Here is a 17,777-nt window from a genome sequence, read left to right on the forward strand (position 1 = left end):
GAGGGATGGGGAATTTGAGGTGCTGGAGGGACCCCAGTGACAGGAGGTCTTTTTGCACCAATTCTGTCGCCAAACTCCTGAGCGCTCACTTTACTCGGCTGATTAAAGGGATTAAAAACCAACCGGTACAGAGTCTGTTTTCTTCACACAAACACCCACTGAGACCCAAATACGATCTATGACATCTGTGGAGGGAAAAAGAACAACAACAAAGACCATTCTAAGACAGCGTAAAATCCTAGAGCGTTACCGAACCCAGGCTGCGTTTTTCAAAAGAATTATTTTCACATGGTTGATGCCACACTCTGGAAACGGAATGACCATGCACCAGAAGATACAGTTAGGAACCATTGATGGCAAGTTTCTTATATATAAAGCTTTCACACAAATCACACCAAAATTTTCGATAGAAGTGATGACAGCAATTCTTATTCATAGTATTTAAAAAAAACCAACCCCATACCTCTGCACCGACACTATGAAAGGAAAGGAGGGTGTTGGTGGATGAGAAGCTCAGCATGAACCAGCAATGTGCAATCGCAGCCCAGAGAGCCCCCGGCATCCCGGGCTGCATCCCCAGCAGCGTGGCCAGCAGGGCGAGGGGGGGATTGTGCCCCTCTGCTGCGCTCTGGGGAGACCCCCCCGCAGTGCTGCCTCCAACTCGGGGGGTCCCACCAGCAGAAGGACACGGAGCTGTTGGAGCGGGGCCAGAGGAGGCCCCGGAGATGCTGGGAGGGCTGGAGCCCCTCTGCTGGGAGGACAGGCTGGGAGAGCTGGGGGGGGTTCAGGCTGGAGAAGAGAAGGCGAAAAAAGGGGAGACCTCAGAGCCCCTTCCAGTGCCTGAAGGGGCTCCAGGAGAGGTGGGGAGGGACTCTGGGTCAGGGAGGGGAGCCGTGGGACGAGGGAGAATGGTTTGACACTGAAAGAGGAGAGATTGAGATGAGATATTAGGAAGAAATTTTAATCTCTGAGGGTGGTGGGGCACTGGCGCAGGTTGCCCCGAGAAGCTGTGGCTGCCCCATCCCTGGAGGTGTTCAAGGCCAGGTTGGACGGGGCTTGGAGCAACCTGGGCTGGTGGGAGGTGTCCCTGCCCAGGGCAGGGGGCTGAAACTACACGATCTTTAAGGTCCTTTCCAACCTAAAACATTCTATGATTATGTGTTTTCCTCCTCCAAAACCAGCACAGCATCTTAAACATTTGGGAAACAAAACATTGATACTTCATATTTGAGTCATCTCTCTATCACGCTACAACTACCATCCATCACTTGCACCTGCAAGGTGTTATTTTTCTAAACCAAGATGAAGCTGCAGCAGCAATCGGTGCCAAATTAAGAGGTTACCCTGGGCAGCGTATCTAACGAAGATCATGGGGGTGTGGGAAGGAGGGGAATGACAATGGGGAAGTGACCTCTGGGGTTTGAGGAATGCGGCTTTGTAAGGGCAATCCCGGTTAACTCAGCACAAAGTCAGTGATGAGAACATAAGGCTTTTCCCCACAAAGGGAAACCTGAAGAAGAGGTTTCCAAGGAGAAACTCCCTGAAGATGCCTAGAAACTGCCATGACAACTGCCCTGCTGCAAGATAATGAAAAAAAACTACCAAAATTAAAGCCAAAGAGTGACAAGTCATGCGATCCCCTATATTTACAGATGTCAGGTGGCTCCTGTATTTCTGGACTTCCATTGGTATGTTCTCCTTTTTGAGGAATGGCTGCTGGCTGGGTGAAAAAACTCAAACATGACCATTTGTCCAAGCTTTCCTCCCAACAAAGAGCCACCGCTCCCCTGCAGACCTGCTGGACGACCACGGCAATCCCGACGTACTCCAAAATCACGACAGGTACTGCATGCCCACACGCCGACTCCACCGGTTGAGAGGCACGTCGCCCCCACCTGCCAACGGAAGTCCATCCATAGGGTGGACGTGCAGTGTCCGGCGTGTCGAGGACACCCAGGAAGGACCCACGAGGAGCTACGAAACCTCTTTCAAACTTCACCGCTTGAGATCTAGCATGGTCCCGAGGCTTTCCGTTGCGCTGCGCTGAACTAATTTAAGAATTGTTGAGCAGACGTAGCGTGGCTGAGTCCAACTGCTTTTCACGCAACAGATGTCATCATTGCTATATCGATCTGGCAATATATCACCTTTTCCCCAAGAGTGACAGCTCTGCCCTTTAAACAACGGTACTTTGTACTCCGTATTAAAAGCAGGCTGCCGCTCAATTCCTAAGTTTTCCTCTCAACAGAGAAAACAAGGGCATATTATCAGCAGTTTTATGCAATGTAGACTCTCTCAATTATCTATAGAGGAGCATCACTATTAAATACTCATCTTCTAATTTATAGCATGTAGTTGCAGCTAATTAAAGTTAGATGATCACTAGCTATGAAAGATTAAACTCAATGCTTAGGAGACTATTGCCTTTGATGTCAGGAGATCCAGCTCCTAATTGACGAGGACATCAGTCAGATCGTTGCGAAGCATTAGTAATCCGCTGCTTATGTCAACTGTGGTACAAATTTAAGTTTGCCCAGCCTAGCTCAGAAATACAGAATCACTTTTCTGTCGTTGTTGTTTTTTAAATGTGTAATATTCGTCCCTAGTATTTTAGTATGGAAAGGTCAGCTCTGCTGATACCTCTTCCCCAAGACTGGCAACAGAAACCCGGGCAGGACACTTGAGTAATGACAGTTAAACTAAAATTATAGCATCGTGGAGTCCCAATTGCACAGGAGCTGTAATCAGCATCAAGACTGCGAGTTGCGTAAAGAATACAGATCCATTTCTACCTCAGAGAGAAGGAAAAGCTGCAGAAAGTGGCTGTTGCGGTGCTCGATTCACTCCACACGCCGCTGTACAACAACAGTTTCCGACCTTTCTTCTGAAACAAACGAGGCTCTTACTTTCAATATTGATGCTTTCCGCAAATTGCTACCTGCGCCTTGATTTACTGATTTGGGATTGCTGCTGCTCGAAAAAGTGCAATTTTCTTGCGCCGTAGCTGAAGTTTGCCTTCAGTTTTGCTCACCGTTCTTCACCCCTGTGCCAGGACGTAGGTCGGCGAGAGAGTTTCTATTTCGCGGAAGGAGAGGAGTTAAGCGACTCACCCGTGACAACGGGTCAGTCGGATGGGACAGCGGAGCCAGAAGCGCAACTCCTATTTTCCTTTCCGCGTTCACCGCTGGGAAAATGGCTCTGTGGTTACGTGTTGTCACTCTCCCAAACTGTGAACGACAGGGAGAGATTACGGTGCGCTTACGGGCGAGCGCACACAGGCGGCGTAACCGTGCGCGGGGCGCGTATGTTATTCTCACATATGTGGACGCGTAATCTGACTGCGGTCCAAAGGGAAAATTCGGGAGAATAGCATCTCCCTCACTTTACCTCCACAGGTTGCGCGGACACCGATGAACGCGCACTTATCCGCAAACACTTACCCGGAGGCAGAAGGAAATGGAGAGGTGAGGAAAAATAAAGGAGTCAGGGGAGCAAGTTAAATTCTCAAGATAAAGCAGAGTTGCCATAGCAACTGCTCTTCCCGCGGTACCGCTCAACGTGACGGCAAGCGGTGGGTTTCTCGTGCATCCTGCGCTGCTTAAGACTTTTTTTCCCTTTTTTTTTTTTTTTTTTTTTTTCCCCAGGCAACAAGCTATCACCTGCCAGAAATAAATTACCTGTAGGTAGAAGGAAGATTTTCGCCTTCTGTAAAACTCCTTTGGCAGGACTGAAGCGCTGCTGCTGCCACAGCTCCGTTTACATCTTCGTATGTCACCGGGCTGGCTCCGTGACACGGATGTTTACGTACCTTACCCAAAACCGCAGAGTCTGAGGGGCGTCTTGACCATGCAAAAGGGTCAGCAAACAAATTTGGGGACTCCTGTTTCTCCATCGCGCCTTAACGCGGTCAACTTAAAACACTCCAGCGTTTAGAACGTGAAGGAGCAGTGGTTCAGATGACTGCAAACGCCAAATTGCTGCCCAATTACCATCCCTCTCACTTAGCGCAAAACTTCCTTTAAGGATCTGCATTTGATGATTACTCTCTGTGGGAACCCAACGAGAACACACAAATTTTCGCCTTTGAGAGGCCCATTATACTGCAGTCTATTACACGGTGTTATTTGGAATCGCTGTGCTGTGATTTGGAGCATCAAGAATTTTACGGGGGTTTGCTGCCAACCTCTCAGTTAGCAGGAATCCAGGCTGAGAAAGGGGCATGGAAACACAGTGTTCTCCCCCATTTCTTCCTTAGGCACGAGGCCATTCGGCGGCAGCAGCGGTGTATTCGACGCCACATATTAACAAGCTACCGCGTGAGCCGCTCTCTTGGTTTTGAAGACCTTGGAAAAGTTTACAACTCACGGCGAACGAATTGCTGCCGTCGTCAGAGGGCCGCCAGCTCGGCTGTTATGGCAAAGGATGAAAAATCCCATTAAACGACTTTCTTACGCTACTGGCCGTGCCCGCCACGCACCCACTGGCTCTACCCGCTTCTCACTTTGCTCCCTTAGCTTTGGAATGGAATAAAACCCCTTTAGAAACCCCAGCCACGGGCGGCGAGACGTCTCCGCTCCACGTTTCCCTTCCTTCTGCAACTTTGCAGTTCTTTCAACCGGCGGTGTCACAAATGTTCTCACAGCTGACAATTAAATGAGGCTTCATCTTCCTGCCAGCTCCTCGCCATCCCTGTCAGATACCAACGAGGCATCCTCCCACCCCTTCTTCGGAGACCCTTGCTCACCCTCGCCCAGTCCTCCTGCTTCCTTTCTAGCGCGTAGCCATGACAACGGGAGGATGGATGGCATCCTTCCTCAAAGAGGCTCTGGCAATGGGCATTTTAACAGGAGACTTCTGAAAAGCCCAAGTGACGGTTAAAGTCTTCACACAATTTTCATACACGGCTCCATTTTTTATTTTTTTTTATTTTTTACAAGAATTTGCTTGCCATTTGAAATAGGAATCCCAGCAGAACAACTCTCCTACATTCCTTTCCTTAGGGAACTGTTTGCTAAAGCAGTGTATTTGAACCCAAACTTTAGGGGATATTTCTGAAGCTGTTAGATGTCATTCTCCTCTCATTTACTCCGCTCCAAACTTTAGTGCAACCAGTGGCCTTACATCAGAAAAATCATTATCGCTCAGGTTTAGAGAAGTCACCATCCTGACCAAGTGCGCAACTATGAAATACTGGACACAAGGAAACGGCCTCAAGTTCCACCAGGGGAGGTTTAAGAAGGATATTAGGAAAAATTTATTCACCGAAAAGGTTTCCAAGCACTGGAAGAGGCTGCCCATGGAAGTGGTGGAGTTGCCATCCCTGGAGATATTTAAAAGATGGGCAGACGTGGTGCTGACGGACATGGTTTAGTGGTGGTTTTGGCAGCGATGGGTTGATGGTTGGACTCGATGATCTTCAAGCTGCCTTCCAACCTAGACGACCCTATGATTCTATATTAAATCCGAATCAAACGCTAGCTCCCACTTTAAAGTCATTCTGCCCCTCCCTTATCCCTTCCACCCTCAGTTAATCACAAAGAAAAGCCAATAAACAGAAAGGCAGATGATCGGAAACCCAACCAGCCCTGCACGGGGGAGCAGCTAGAAACCTGATCTGCATGCCGCCCACGGAGACTTAATATCAAACAGTTATTCCCAAGTGAATTTTAACAAATAAACTCCAAGGGGACAAACGTGACATCCACACAAAATGCAGAACCTCAAACTTTCTGGTGCAGCCTCCGGTTCGTACCAGGAGAGGTCTGTCCCCGTGACGCCCCGAAAGTGGAGAAAAGGCAGCGTGCAGCGACTAATGTGGGCTGAAGGTTTGGTATAACGTGATAAGGCCATACCCGTATAGGCAGAAAGTTGCTTTGGGCATCTCGCAACTTTGGGCATCGCGATTTTTTTTCTCTCTCCCCCATATTTTTAAGTAAAATAACTACACCTAATCAGCATAAAATGTAACTAAAACCTCCATCTCTATTTCCTTAAATGTTAACAACTAAGAAAATGCTCCTCAGCTTCGTTTGGTCCATTAAACTGGACTATGAAACTTAATTATCTCTGTAAAGAGTTTAGAGATCCTCAAGAGGCGGCGCAGAGGCAGATGTATTATTAGTTTTAATAGCGTAACTCCTCAACAACGGGCGTTTAATGAGCAAAGTCTAAGGCAGCCATTGTCTCCTCATCCTCATTTATCGTTACCGCTTGCAAGATAGCTCTCGTTACACGGAACACGTCAAACTACGCTATCCCTTTTTCTTGCTTCCACCGCCTACTTTCACCGAGGTACGCGAGCAGGGTTACCTGTACACGAGGATGTCGTCGGCAGAGCTGTTGTACTGAATCTGGTACATTCGGATCCCGGGGAGGTGGTGCTGAGAAGGCCACTGGATGAGAGCAGAGGAGGACGTCAGCTCAGCGACCACGACCGCCTTCTCCTGCTGAGCCTTCGTTTCGTTCGGAAAGCTCGACTTGGCAGATATGAGGATATCCGAGGGGCCAGGCTCAGCGTCTTTATCGCAGTTGGTGCTGTTCGCAAGGTTGGGGTACGGGGTAACGAGGAGTTCCACTGGAGCCGTCGACTCTCCCGCAGCATTGGATGCTATGCAGGTAAACGTGCCCTTGTCGGTCAAAGCGGTAACCAAAATATCCAGAGTACCGTTCTCATAAGAAACCGTCCTAGATGTGTTAGAGACCAGCTTCCCATCGGGCGAGATCCAGCGAACGTAGGGATCTGGGTCGCCGACGGCTTTACACTTCAAAGAGACGCTTTGGCCTTCGGTTGCTGTGAGTTTTGGGGTTCGGTGCGTTATCATCGGAGGTTCACAGACAAATTCCTCCTCTTTGATAGACCAAAAGTATTTGCCCATCAGTTCTGGTGGAGAGGCGCAGGTTTCTAGATCGTCTTCTCTGGTGAGACGTCGCAGCCACACGAGCTCGCAGTTGCAGTGCAGAGGATTCCCCCCAAAGCTAAGCACCAGGGAGGACAGCGGAGATCCTTTGGACTTGGCATAGACGGGTATTCTGGAAAACAAAGGATCAGGAGGGATCTTTTTCAACTTGTTGGAGGTCATGTCTAGGCGGGCGAGTTTGTGAAGGTTTGAGAAGATGCCCTCTGGCACAAACTCAATGAGATTATGATCCAAACTGACCGTATTGACGTTAGAAAGTTTGGCAATGGTTTCCCAAGGAACGTTAACAAGATTGTTGTAGGACAGATCCAGGTCTTCTATTGTTTCAATAAAGTCATCCAACGACCCAGGAGAGATATAGTTTAATTGATTGTTACTAAGTATCAAATGCCGAAGGTTAATTAAACCTTTGAAATGATCTTCGTTGATGTAAGTCAGTCTGTTACTATCCAAGTGTAAGGCGTGGAGGCCTTTAAGATCAAAAAATGCATAAGGCATGATTTGACTTATTGTATTCCTCGACAGCGTCAAATGAATTAGATTAGTCATGTTCGCAAAATCTTTTCTCCTAAGCGTGGTGATAAAGTTATCCATTAACCTTAGTTCTGCTGTTCTCCTGTCAATGCTGGGGGGCACAAAGAGGAGCCCCGTCTTCGTACAGAGAATTGTGAAGGATGGAGACAGGTTTTGACACATGCATCTTTTGGGACACATCATGGCCTTCACCGCTGTGCTAATAACCAGTAGATAGACAACCAGCCTTTCCATCGTAAGAAAAATAACAGACCTAAAAGGGGGAGGAAAACAAAGAAGAAATCCATGTAAATATATTTTAATCGGGCACTGGAAACAGGTTTACCTTGAAGTTCTCGTTATAAGTTGACCTGTGCAAACTGGAAACACCGTCTGAGGCAATAATGAGATTAACTGCTAATATGAACTCGGGTGTTTTTAGAGCTGAGAGCGTCGAGTTCTGGCTCCGCTCTCCTCCTGACAGCAACGCTCGAGGTTGACCGCGAGGCAACGGTCCGTCACGGTTGCTGTCAGGGATGCCGTATCAGGGTTGTCTACCTACCAGCAGCTCTTCACAACCACCGGCATTGACGGCCGTACTTTAACGGGTGGAACAAAGCAAGATGTGAAACCCATACTCAGTGAGAGGAATGGGGGGGGGGAAGCAAATACAAGATTATTTTGGGTTAAAAGTACCATCTACATAACTTTATGCAGAGCTGACTGTTTTGCTTGGGCTACGACTTCATTTCAACCTGTGTATCACTTCATGACTTTGTGATTCTGCTCCCCTCACGTGTTTTTTTTGCCGTTAAAGATGCCCAACAGCTTTTTTTTAGCTCATCTATGCCCCTCCTCAGTCTTACCTATATCAAGCAGCGAGCTCTTTGCAGAAATGCATGTTTTAAGGACAAATTTGTGTGTTTTTTTTTTTTGTCCCAGGAGGTGGCAGGGGTCTAAAACTGCTACAGCAAATAAGGAGAGACACTTTGAAGGCGTTTCTGAAAAGCAAGGCTGTGTTCAATCAGAGAAGCAGGTGTATATATAGATATATATTTATTTTTTTTTCCTCTGCTGCACATGTAGCAGCTTTAGAAAAATAAATTTCATAATCGCAGGTGGGTTTGGTCAACGAAATTATCTCTGTGAAATCTTGCGTGTGCCGGGTTATTCCCCATTGTATTTGAAGTGCTTGCCTGCCACACCAAGGGTGGGTTTTTCATTTCTACTTTACCACCAGCTGGCTGGGAAATTGCTAAGCGTCGAGCGTGGTGACACAAGCAGCCACGAAGGCTGAAACTCCCAATCTGCAACGGAAAAGGCTCCAACTACGTGTTTTGTGCGGGTGTCCCGGTACAACACAATTCCAAAGGCCGGCTGGCAAATCCTCCTCCAAAAGAAGGGCAGTGGTCTTTCTGGGGGAGGAGCACACGGCGTTTTATTTCACGCGCGAGCTCTGACATGCGAGAGATCGCGGCTGATTATAGTTTCGTGTGACAATGCCTTCATCTACTGAGGAAACACAGTGTAAAAACAATAAACCACCGCCTTTGAGACCAGGAAATGCAACGTTAAGGCACGGTCCTCGCTTTAGCACAAAGTCGGGGACAACGGCATAATCTGCTGAGTCAGCAGCCTGTAAAAGAGACTACCGAAGGGCACAATTTGCGATAAGCCAGCGGATTCTTACGGTAGGTTTGGGCGGGTTTTATTTGGACTTTTGTTGGTTTGCTTTATTTTACCTTGATGATTTCCATGAGCTCCCATTTTCCTGGGAAAAGCTCTCATTTTCCTGGGAGTCCTGGTGGACAACAGGATGACCATGAGCCAGCAATGTGCCCTGGCGGCCAAGAAGGCGAATGGCATCCTGGGGTGCATCAAGAAGAGTGTGGCCAGCAGGTCGAGGGAGGTCATCCTCCCCCTCTACTCTGCCCTGGTGAGGCCGCATCTGGAGTACTGTGTCCAGTTCTGGGCTCCCCAGTTCAAGAAAGACAGGGAACTGCTTGAGAGGGTCCAGCAAAGGGCAACAAAGATGATTAGGGGACTGGAGCACCTTTCTTATGAGGAAAGGCTGAGGGACTTGGGTCTCTTTAGTCTAGAGAAAAGAAGATTGAGGGGGGATCTTATTAATACATACAAATACTTAATGGGAGGATGCCAGGGGGATGGGAGTAGTCTTTTTTCAGTGGTGCCCAGTGATAGGACGAGGGGTAATGGGCATAAACTTGAACATAGGAAGTTCCATCTTAACATGAGAAGGAACTTCTTTACTTTGAGGGTAGTGGAGCACTGGAACAGGCTGCCCAGAGAGGTGGTGGAGTCTCCCACTCTGGAGACATTCAAAACCCGCCTGGACGCTGTCCTGTGTAACGTGCTGTAGGTGACCCTGCTCTGGCAGGAGGGTTGGACTAGATGATCTCCAGAGGTCCCTTCCAACCCTAACAATTCTGTGAATTCTGTGAATTCTGTGAGCTCCTGTACAGGGCAAGAGGTCCTTAGAGATGCAGAATTGCAGTATCACAGTGGTGGAGTCTGGAAATTAGTTTGGTTAGATCAAATTTAAAGCTCCACAAAAGTGGAACAAAAAGTTATTAAAATCAACCCATCACTTATGCGTTATTACTACTTCAATTCGGAGAGCACGAAACTCAGTCTAAACCTTTTAACCAATGTTCCACGTTCACTTATTAGAGGTTAATCTTTAGTTGTATACAATTCTGAGTGTCTGCAAATATTTTGTGAAAAAATAAATGAAAAAGAGACAAACCTGCCAACCAAACCCTCTCCAAAAACTCTCAATAGTTAGAGCACAGGCAGTAGGAGAGGCTGAGAGGACAGGGCTTGATCAGCCTGGAGAAGAGAAGGCTTTGGTGGACCCCGTAGGAGGAACCTTCTCATATCTACAAGGAGTTTATGGGGGAGATGGGGTTTGCACAGAGCGAGTTCACTTTGTAGTTACGCTGTTTCTAATAAACATCCACTTGGCAATGCCTTGCTTCCTGACCATTTTTCCTCAACAGTTTTTATGGTATTTGGAGTGCTGCGTCCAGCTCTGGTCCTCAGAAGGACACGGAGCTGTTGGAGCGGGGCCCGAGGAGGCCCCGGAGATGCTGGGAGGGCTGGAGCCCCTCTGCTGGGAGGACAGGCTGGGAGAGTTGGGGGGGTTCAGCCTGGAGAAGAGAAGGCCAAAAAGGGGAGAGCTCAGAGCCCCTTCCAGTGCCTAAAGGGGCTCCAGGAGAGGTGGGGAGGGACTCTGGGTCGGGGAGGGGAGCCATGGGGTGAGGGGGAATGGTTTGACACTGAAAGAGGAGAGATTGAGATGAGATATTTGGAAGAAATTCTTGGCTGTGAGGGTGGTGATCCCCTGGGGCAGGTTGCCCCGAGAAGCTGTGGCTGCCCCATCCCTGGAGGTGTTCAAGGCCAGGTTGGACGGGGCTTGGAGCAACCTGGGCTGGTGGGAGGTGTCCCTGCCCAGGGCAGGGGGGTTGGGACTAGATGGTCTTTACGGCCCCTTCCAACCCAAACCATTCCGTAATATTTCATATAGTGCACTACAAGCTTTGATTTTCAAATATTTGCATTTTAAAGAAACCCATTTCTCCTGTCACTCCCATCCTGCGTGCCAAACCCTTCTTGCCTATAATAGCCCCATCTTTTCAGTCCTGCTAGGTACAAATGATTAACGGATGAGCAATTATCCCAAAAAACGGGCTGCTGTGCAATACTGTAATTCCCTTGTTTTGTCATTAGCAAATATTAATGCTGTTTTAATGGTTTAACTGCCATCTGGGCTGTAAGAAACCAGTACAAAACCACCTCACTTAAACCATTATTCTGTTAAAAAATAATTAAACGTTACTAATGTGAAACCACAGCACTAAAATTAATGATTTTAGCGCCAACAATGAACACAGCGCGATTACTCTTACAAACCGTGTAACAGTCGCGAGGAAATTGTGACTCATAAAGAAAAGCCGCGAATAAGTGAATTACCACTATCGCTCTGCATAGCTGGCTAGTTTTAGCGCTATCCCCTAAAAACGGCATCAGGAGCGGACGTGGCTGTGTGATAATACAGTAATATTTTTAAAGGCAGCTTAAACCACACCACCTCATCGGAAGGCAGTAAAAGAAATGAATTTTGTGCTTACAAGACTACCCACAGATCTAGGACGGGAGGGGAAAAAAAACTTCCCTGAACCATTGCTTATTGACTCATCTCTTCATTTACCATCTGCGCGGCTACAGCTGAAAGTTCACGCAAAAAATAAAAATAAAAAAATTAAATAATCAGTTGAGGCAGTCAGTTAATTCCAAAGAAATAAAGGTTTATAGAATAGAATAGTTCCAGCTGGAAAGGACCTGCAACAAGGGGGGGGTCATGTTCAATCCATGTGCAGAGAGAGGTTATTTTTGGTGATTTCCTACCGAAAAACATTACTAGTTTACCATTCGTTTGTAGTCTAAACGATATTTAAAGGAAGGGATATTTAACTCAAGCAAGCCGCAGCTATTGGCCTATTAACTTTGTTCCGTTGGAATGCGTTCAGGCTTCCTCGGCCGTAAAAAAAAAAAAAAATAACAGATTTTCAACAGCTTTAAATTGGTACCGCGGTTTGGCGATTTCCTACGCTCCGCACCACACGGGTGGGCTTCCGCCTGAATAACAACGCCTAAAAGACGCTATTTTACCCGCTTTAAGGAAGAAATTCCATCCTCCAACAAATGGCCCTTTACTGGGGAACGGCGCGCTTCTCCGGCACAACACACATTTATTTCAGTGCAATCCGCTCGCCTCCGGCTACCCATTTTACAGGAATTATTAGCAAAATCTATTCAAGTACATGGTTTCCAGTCTACTCTTGTTTATTCTGTTTTGCGGTTGTCGCACTGCCGTGACAACCTTTTCGCTGCACGAGGCAGGTGCTCCCCGTCTGCATCCAGAGAAGAAAAAAGAACAAAATAAAATAAAAAAGCAGCTTGCTTTTTTTTTTGTTTTTTTTTTTTTTTTTCTTCCTTCGGAGAAGATTTATTATTACCCTTTTCTGATCCAGAATTCGCCACCATGCTGGAAAAATTTAATTTACCAACAATAAATAACGTGCTTAATTTAGCGGCGCTTGCCCCACCTGTAAATGAACAAGAAACGCTTCCAATAAGTGTTCCAAGAGTATCTTGCTCATTTTCCTTCTAATTTTTTTTTTCTTTTCTTTTCCAAGACCACTGGGAGAACATCTCTCGATACACTGGGGCACAGGGCGGATTAGCCGCAAATCTGGTAGCCGGCATTTCTCTGAACCCAAATCACCATAATTAATATTAACACCATTTTTTTTTGCAGTGGTGTTTTCTTTTTTTTTTTTTTTCTTAAATCTAGTTCACAGCATAATAGGAAAACTAAACCACTTAATATTAAAAATAATAAAAAAAATAGAATATTTATTCCTTTTCCTGGCGTTATTTTTCAGCTATGTCAACTCTTCCTTTGTCCTCGGAAGGTGGCACAAAAAATATCCACCTGGGCACGGCTATTGCCTGCCGCTCCTCAAGTGGATGGCACTGGGGAAGTGTATTTATAACACGTAAAAACCACATTTCCAACCCGCGCTACAGAGGCGCAGAATAAGAAAACCAGAAGTAAAAGCACAGCAGTAACTTCCATCTCCACGTTCGTTTTCGCCTCACCTAATTCAGCAAGTGTATTAGCAGAACTGAAAATCAATTTTTGTTTGTTTGTTTGTTTTGCTCTTGTTGAGTTTTTTTTTGGCTGTTGTTGGTTTTTTGTCGCCCCCTATCAAAAAAAGAATACATATACTGGTTTTGTCCCATTTCCTAAACTTTGGCGCATAACATATACTGAGGAAGGTATAGAAGGAATTGCCACCAAGACGCCTGATGAATTTATGGTGCGAATATCTGCACTCCCTCCCTCCATCTCTTCCCCTTCTCTAAGGGGCCCAAGAGCTCATGATGAGCTGTGCTGATCATTTTCCCCCCACCCCACCGAAAATCCCGAACTAGAGCCGTTTAGTCTTTGTTTGAGGTAGCCAGGACACCGATGTAATTTCCGAAACAGAAATAGCTCCTGCGGCCTTTGATGAACGGTCCAAGGTCTCCTGAAGACGCACTTGATGAAAAGCGGAGAGTGAATTATGTATCGATGTTTTATTTAAGGACAGAACGGCTTCTGGTGGCGGGAGCCTGGAGGTAATGCAACTCCAGAGTTACCACGCTGATAAACGAGCTATTCTTAGCCGCGCTGTATGTCTTTCACAGAGGCTACACTCAAACCCAGCCAATATTAGCAATTAGAAGCATTCATTCATTATTGGAAGATCTATTATGAATTGCAACGCGTCCCACCACCAAGCGCTAGCACATTGTCCCTAGCGAAGTGTTCCCTTACGTGTAAAATCACATGGGTTTTATCTCATTGGCTTCACCGTCCGCTACTCGTACCGGGGAATTTGGTCCCCAAATAGTCCCAACTTCGGCTGATCTGAACCTCACGCTGCAGGTGATGCTTTCTTAGATCCCCCCTGGGAAAATCTGTGAGAATCACGGAGAATTTTCCTGATAATTCGCACTTGTGCAAGGACTGTTTGAGATTATCCAGCTCTCAACATCCCCTACTTGACAATGAAACTCTTGGAAATACATGAAGCACATCATTCTGATGGGACAGGGAATTTAAGCTGAACGTGCAATGTCAGTCAAGACATTGATTCTTTCATTTCTTAAGATGAACAGAGGAGAAAAATTAAGACCATGACAGCACTGGTCAAAAACTTTCCTTCAAGGGAAGGACGTAATGATCACACTAGAAAATATAGTTTAAATCACCTTCTTACCCAGGAAAGGCAAATTAGATCCCTGATGGAACAGGTTATTGGCCCCATTGGATCTGGTGGATTAACGCCAGTAAAATCCTCAAAAGTTTGAAACTGCGCATTAGAAAATGCCTCCTGGTCAGAACTTCCCACCAGGAGACGGAAAAATTGAGGTCTTTTATCAAAGCAAAAATACTGCCCTTTAAGTGTCTGGAAATTTAGGAAAAGAGGTATGATAGAAGCAGAGGACTCTTCTTTGTAAAACATCGTGCACCAACCACCGAAGAAAATTGCAGCTCCAGCTTTAAGACTCTCGCAAGTCCTCAAAGAGGTTGTTGGGAGTTTTTATTTTAGTAGAGTCTTGAAGCAATTTGGCAGCATATTTTACAAGATGATAAAAACCACAAATGGCTCTTTTTTGCCACTGAAAAGGGGAACTTCTGCTGCTTAAACCAAAGTCATCTCATAAGAAGGGTCTGGATAGATCTTTTGCCGACCACGCTCGGCAGACACCGTCGCAACCAGTGCTCTACCACCGCCCACATCCGGCTGTTGAGCTGACCCACCTCTGCCAACTTCTTCCCACCCCATAGCCTGCTACCAGCCCTTCAATTCCACGGGCTTTCACCTCTTGCTGCATCCCAACCTCCAAGAGAAAAGGCCAGGCAAATAAATGTCAGCCTCAGGGATGTATATTCCAAGAGGAAGCTTCTGAGATCACAAAAATTAGGAACAAGAAGCACTTTCTGTCCGCCCTCGCGTCTGCAACGGTTCAAATCACTGAGGGTGGAAAGTCTGCGAACGGGGATGCCCTGGCTTCAGCTGGGCTGCCTTAAACCTGCAGGTTTCATAAAGGCTTCGCAATACGGATACGGAGAGATATAGAACAAAATTAATCCAAAGCAGGTATCGCATCACCAAAAGAGAAAGGGGGGAAAAAGAAAAAAAAAAAAGGGAAGAAAGGAAAAAAAAATAAAAAGAGCGAAGAAAGGGGGGAAAAAAAAGGTATGGAGACTTGTATGTATGTAAAACCCTCGACACAAAGCTTCGTTAAAGCACTTGCTGTTTGCACAGAGGGAGAAGGGACTGCCCAAAGCTCCCCCCAGTCTCCACATAGAAGCCAGCGATCTAAGGTGCCGGTGCTAAAAATAGTAAAAAAAAAAAAAAAAAAGGGGCCAATTACTAATGGCACGCTGCCGAAGTGCCGCAGTGCCGGGAGCTGCGGCATCCCGATAAGCGTACCTGCGAGAGACGGCACATCTCCCTGCAGGCTTCAGAGCCGGATACCGCTGCTTTGCACACACACACAAAAAAAAAAAAAAAAAAAAAAAAAAAAGAGGAGGTTTTCTGACTTCCACTGAATCGAGCCTCGCGTGGCAGCCAAAAGAAATCCATCCCACTCGAATTTGTGGCAGTCCTTCAATAAGGAACCGCACCCCAAAACTCTTCACGTTGCATCTGCATTTCCTCCTTACGCTGCTGTAACGAGGAGGTGATGGCCATCTCCAGTCCCTAAAGGGAGCCTACAGGAGAGCTGGGGAAGGACTTTTTACTAGGTCATGTAGTGACAGGACGAGGGAGAATGGCTATAAACTGGAAGAGGGCAGGTTTAGATTAAACATTAGGAAGAAATTTTTCACTTTGAGGGTTGTAAGGCACTGGAACAGGTTGCCCAGAGAGGTTGTTGAGGCCCCGTCCCTGGAGGTGTTCAAGGCCAGGCTGGAGGTGGCCTTGGGCAACCTGGGCTGGTGGGAGGTGTCCCTGCCCATGGCAGGGGGGGTGGAACTCGATGATCTTCAAGGTCCCTTCCAACCTAAACCATTCTATGATCTTCCTCCATTTGGACATCACAAAGAGGGGGTTGCAACCCCTTGTGGGGGATTCTAACTGCCGCGTGGCCGCTGCAGCCAAATCTGCACGAAACGTCCCTGAAATCCCTTCTGTTACCTTCCATGAACCGCACACACAATACACTCTACCATCTGAGGCGGAGGGATGGCTACAGACCTCCCAAGTCTGATATTAGTGCATTTTTCAGCAAAAGCACCCACACAAGTATCAGCAAGGACAATTCACTGGCCACTTACTATATTAGACTATAAGACAACTGTAGTCTTTCAAAAAATAATGAACAAAATTATTTATGGTGGTTTTTTTTTTTTCCCCCTTTATGAGATTATCTGCTCTATTCCAAAAAATGGTTACAGAACACAAGCAAATTGTGGCCTTTCTGTTGATTAATTCAGTGCAACTGGCTGTTTATCTCCACAGGCTGCAGAAATAGGCTGAGAGTTCTCGTAAAGTTCAAGACGGGGAAGAAGTGCAAAGTCCCACAACCAGAGAGGAACAACCAACCCCCTGCACCACTCCATGCCAAACCAACCCGGGCAGAACTTTGTACGAAGATTTAAAACCAAGTTCTCTACAGCTCGCTGCAAAAGCTTACGTGACTCCAGCCTTGGTCGTGAGAAGAAGTTGTCCCAGCGCTTAAGTTTCGTGGCACCTCTTGGATCATCTCACCTTATCGGTCAAGGCTGCTGGAGCAGCGCTTTCCTTCGGGGTTGCCACACACTCGTAATTACAGTATTGCCACTAAAAAGCTATGCAGTCTTCTAAAATATTCTGTAGGAGGAAATGTGTTGAGACAGCTCTATTATGCTGTTGAAGAGAGTCACAGATTCTCTTAAAGCAGTCTTAATGAAAGAGTTGAAACAAGCAGTGGCAGGAGGTCAATAGAATGTCAGATGTGAGGAAGGGGAAAAAAAAACCAACCCCAAACCTATTAGAAATTTATTACTCAGTCTTTGAATACGAGACGATTCTTCAAACCGCAAAAACTCACCCACTTTCTCTGCAAAACAACTGGAAAAACGCATTTACCGTTCACCGAAGCAGGCTCAAAGGACTGAGTTGTTCATTGTGGGATTTCGATACCGCTTAAGCCTTCTGCAAACTGTTTGTAAGGACCAATTTCATCGCACTAAGTCCTCTATCGATTATAATTCCCTTCCAGTCACGATTCATGAGTTTAGATTGGATATTAGGAAAAATTTCTTCACCCAAAGGGTTGTCAAGCATTGGAACAGGCTGCCAAGGAAGTGGTGGAATCATCATCTCTGGAGGTATTTAAAAGTATAGATGTGGGGCTGAGGAACATGGTTTAGCGGTGGACTTGGCAGTGCTGAGTTAACGGTTAAAGGTCTTTTACAACCTCATCATCATCACAGAAACACCACAGAATGGTTTGGGCTGGAAGGGGCCATAAGACCATCTAGTCCCAACCCCCCTGCCCTGGGAAGGGACACCTCCCCCCAGCCCAGGTTGCTCCAAGCTCCATCCAACCTGGCCTTGAACACCTCCAGGGATGGGGCAGCCACAGCTTCTCGGGGCAACCTGCCCCAGTGCCTCACCACCCTCACAGGAAAGAATTTCTCCCTGATCTCTCACCTAAATTGCACTGAATTAATCAATCTAGGAATTACTATTATTGCTCCGTGATAAAGAAGGAAAAATACCA

General features: G+C 46.7%; 1 protein-coding gene across 1 annotated transcript in view; it reads right to left on the reverse strand.

Moving 5' to 3' along the window:
* Positions 1 to 7,691, reverse strand: part of LOC104285727 (leucine-rich repeat and fibronectin type III domain-containing protein 1-like protein) — a 12,866-nt gene extending 5,175 nt beyond the window's left edge. The window contains exon 1 of the mRNA XM_009884213.1: positions 6,310 to 7,691. Coding sequence (XP_009882515.1) covers positions 6,310 to 7,685 — 1,376 coding nt within the window. The 5' untranslated portion in view covers positions 7,686 to 7,691. The remainder of the gene's footprint in view (positions 1 to 6,309) is intronic.
* Between the last annotated feature and the right edge of the window lie 10,086 nt (positions 7,692 to 17,777).

This window comes from Charadrius vociferus, unplaced genomic scaffold (assembly GCF_000708025.1).
Source record: "Charadrius vociferus isolate BGI_N301 unplaced genomic scaffold, ASM70802v2 scaffold265, whole genome shotgun sequence".
Classification (NCBI taxonomy): Eukaryota; Metazoa; Chordata; class Aves; order Charadriiformes; family Charadriidae; genus Charadrius; species Charadrius vociferus.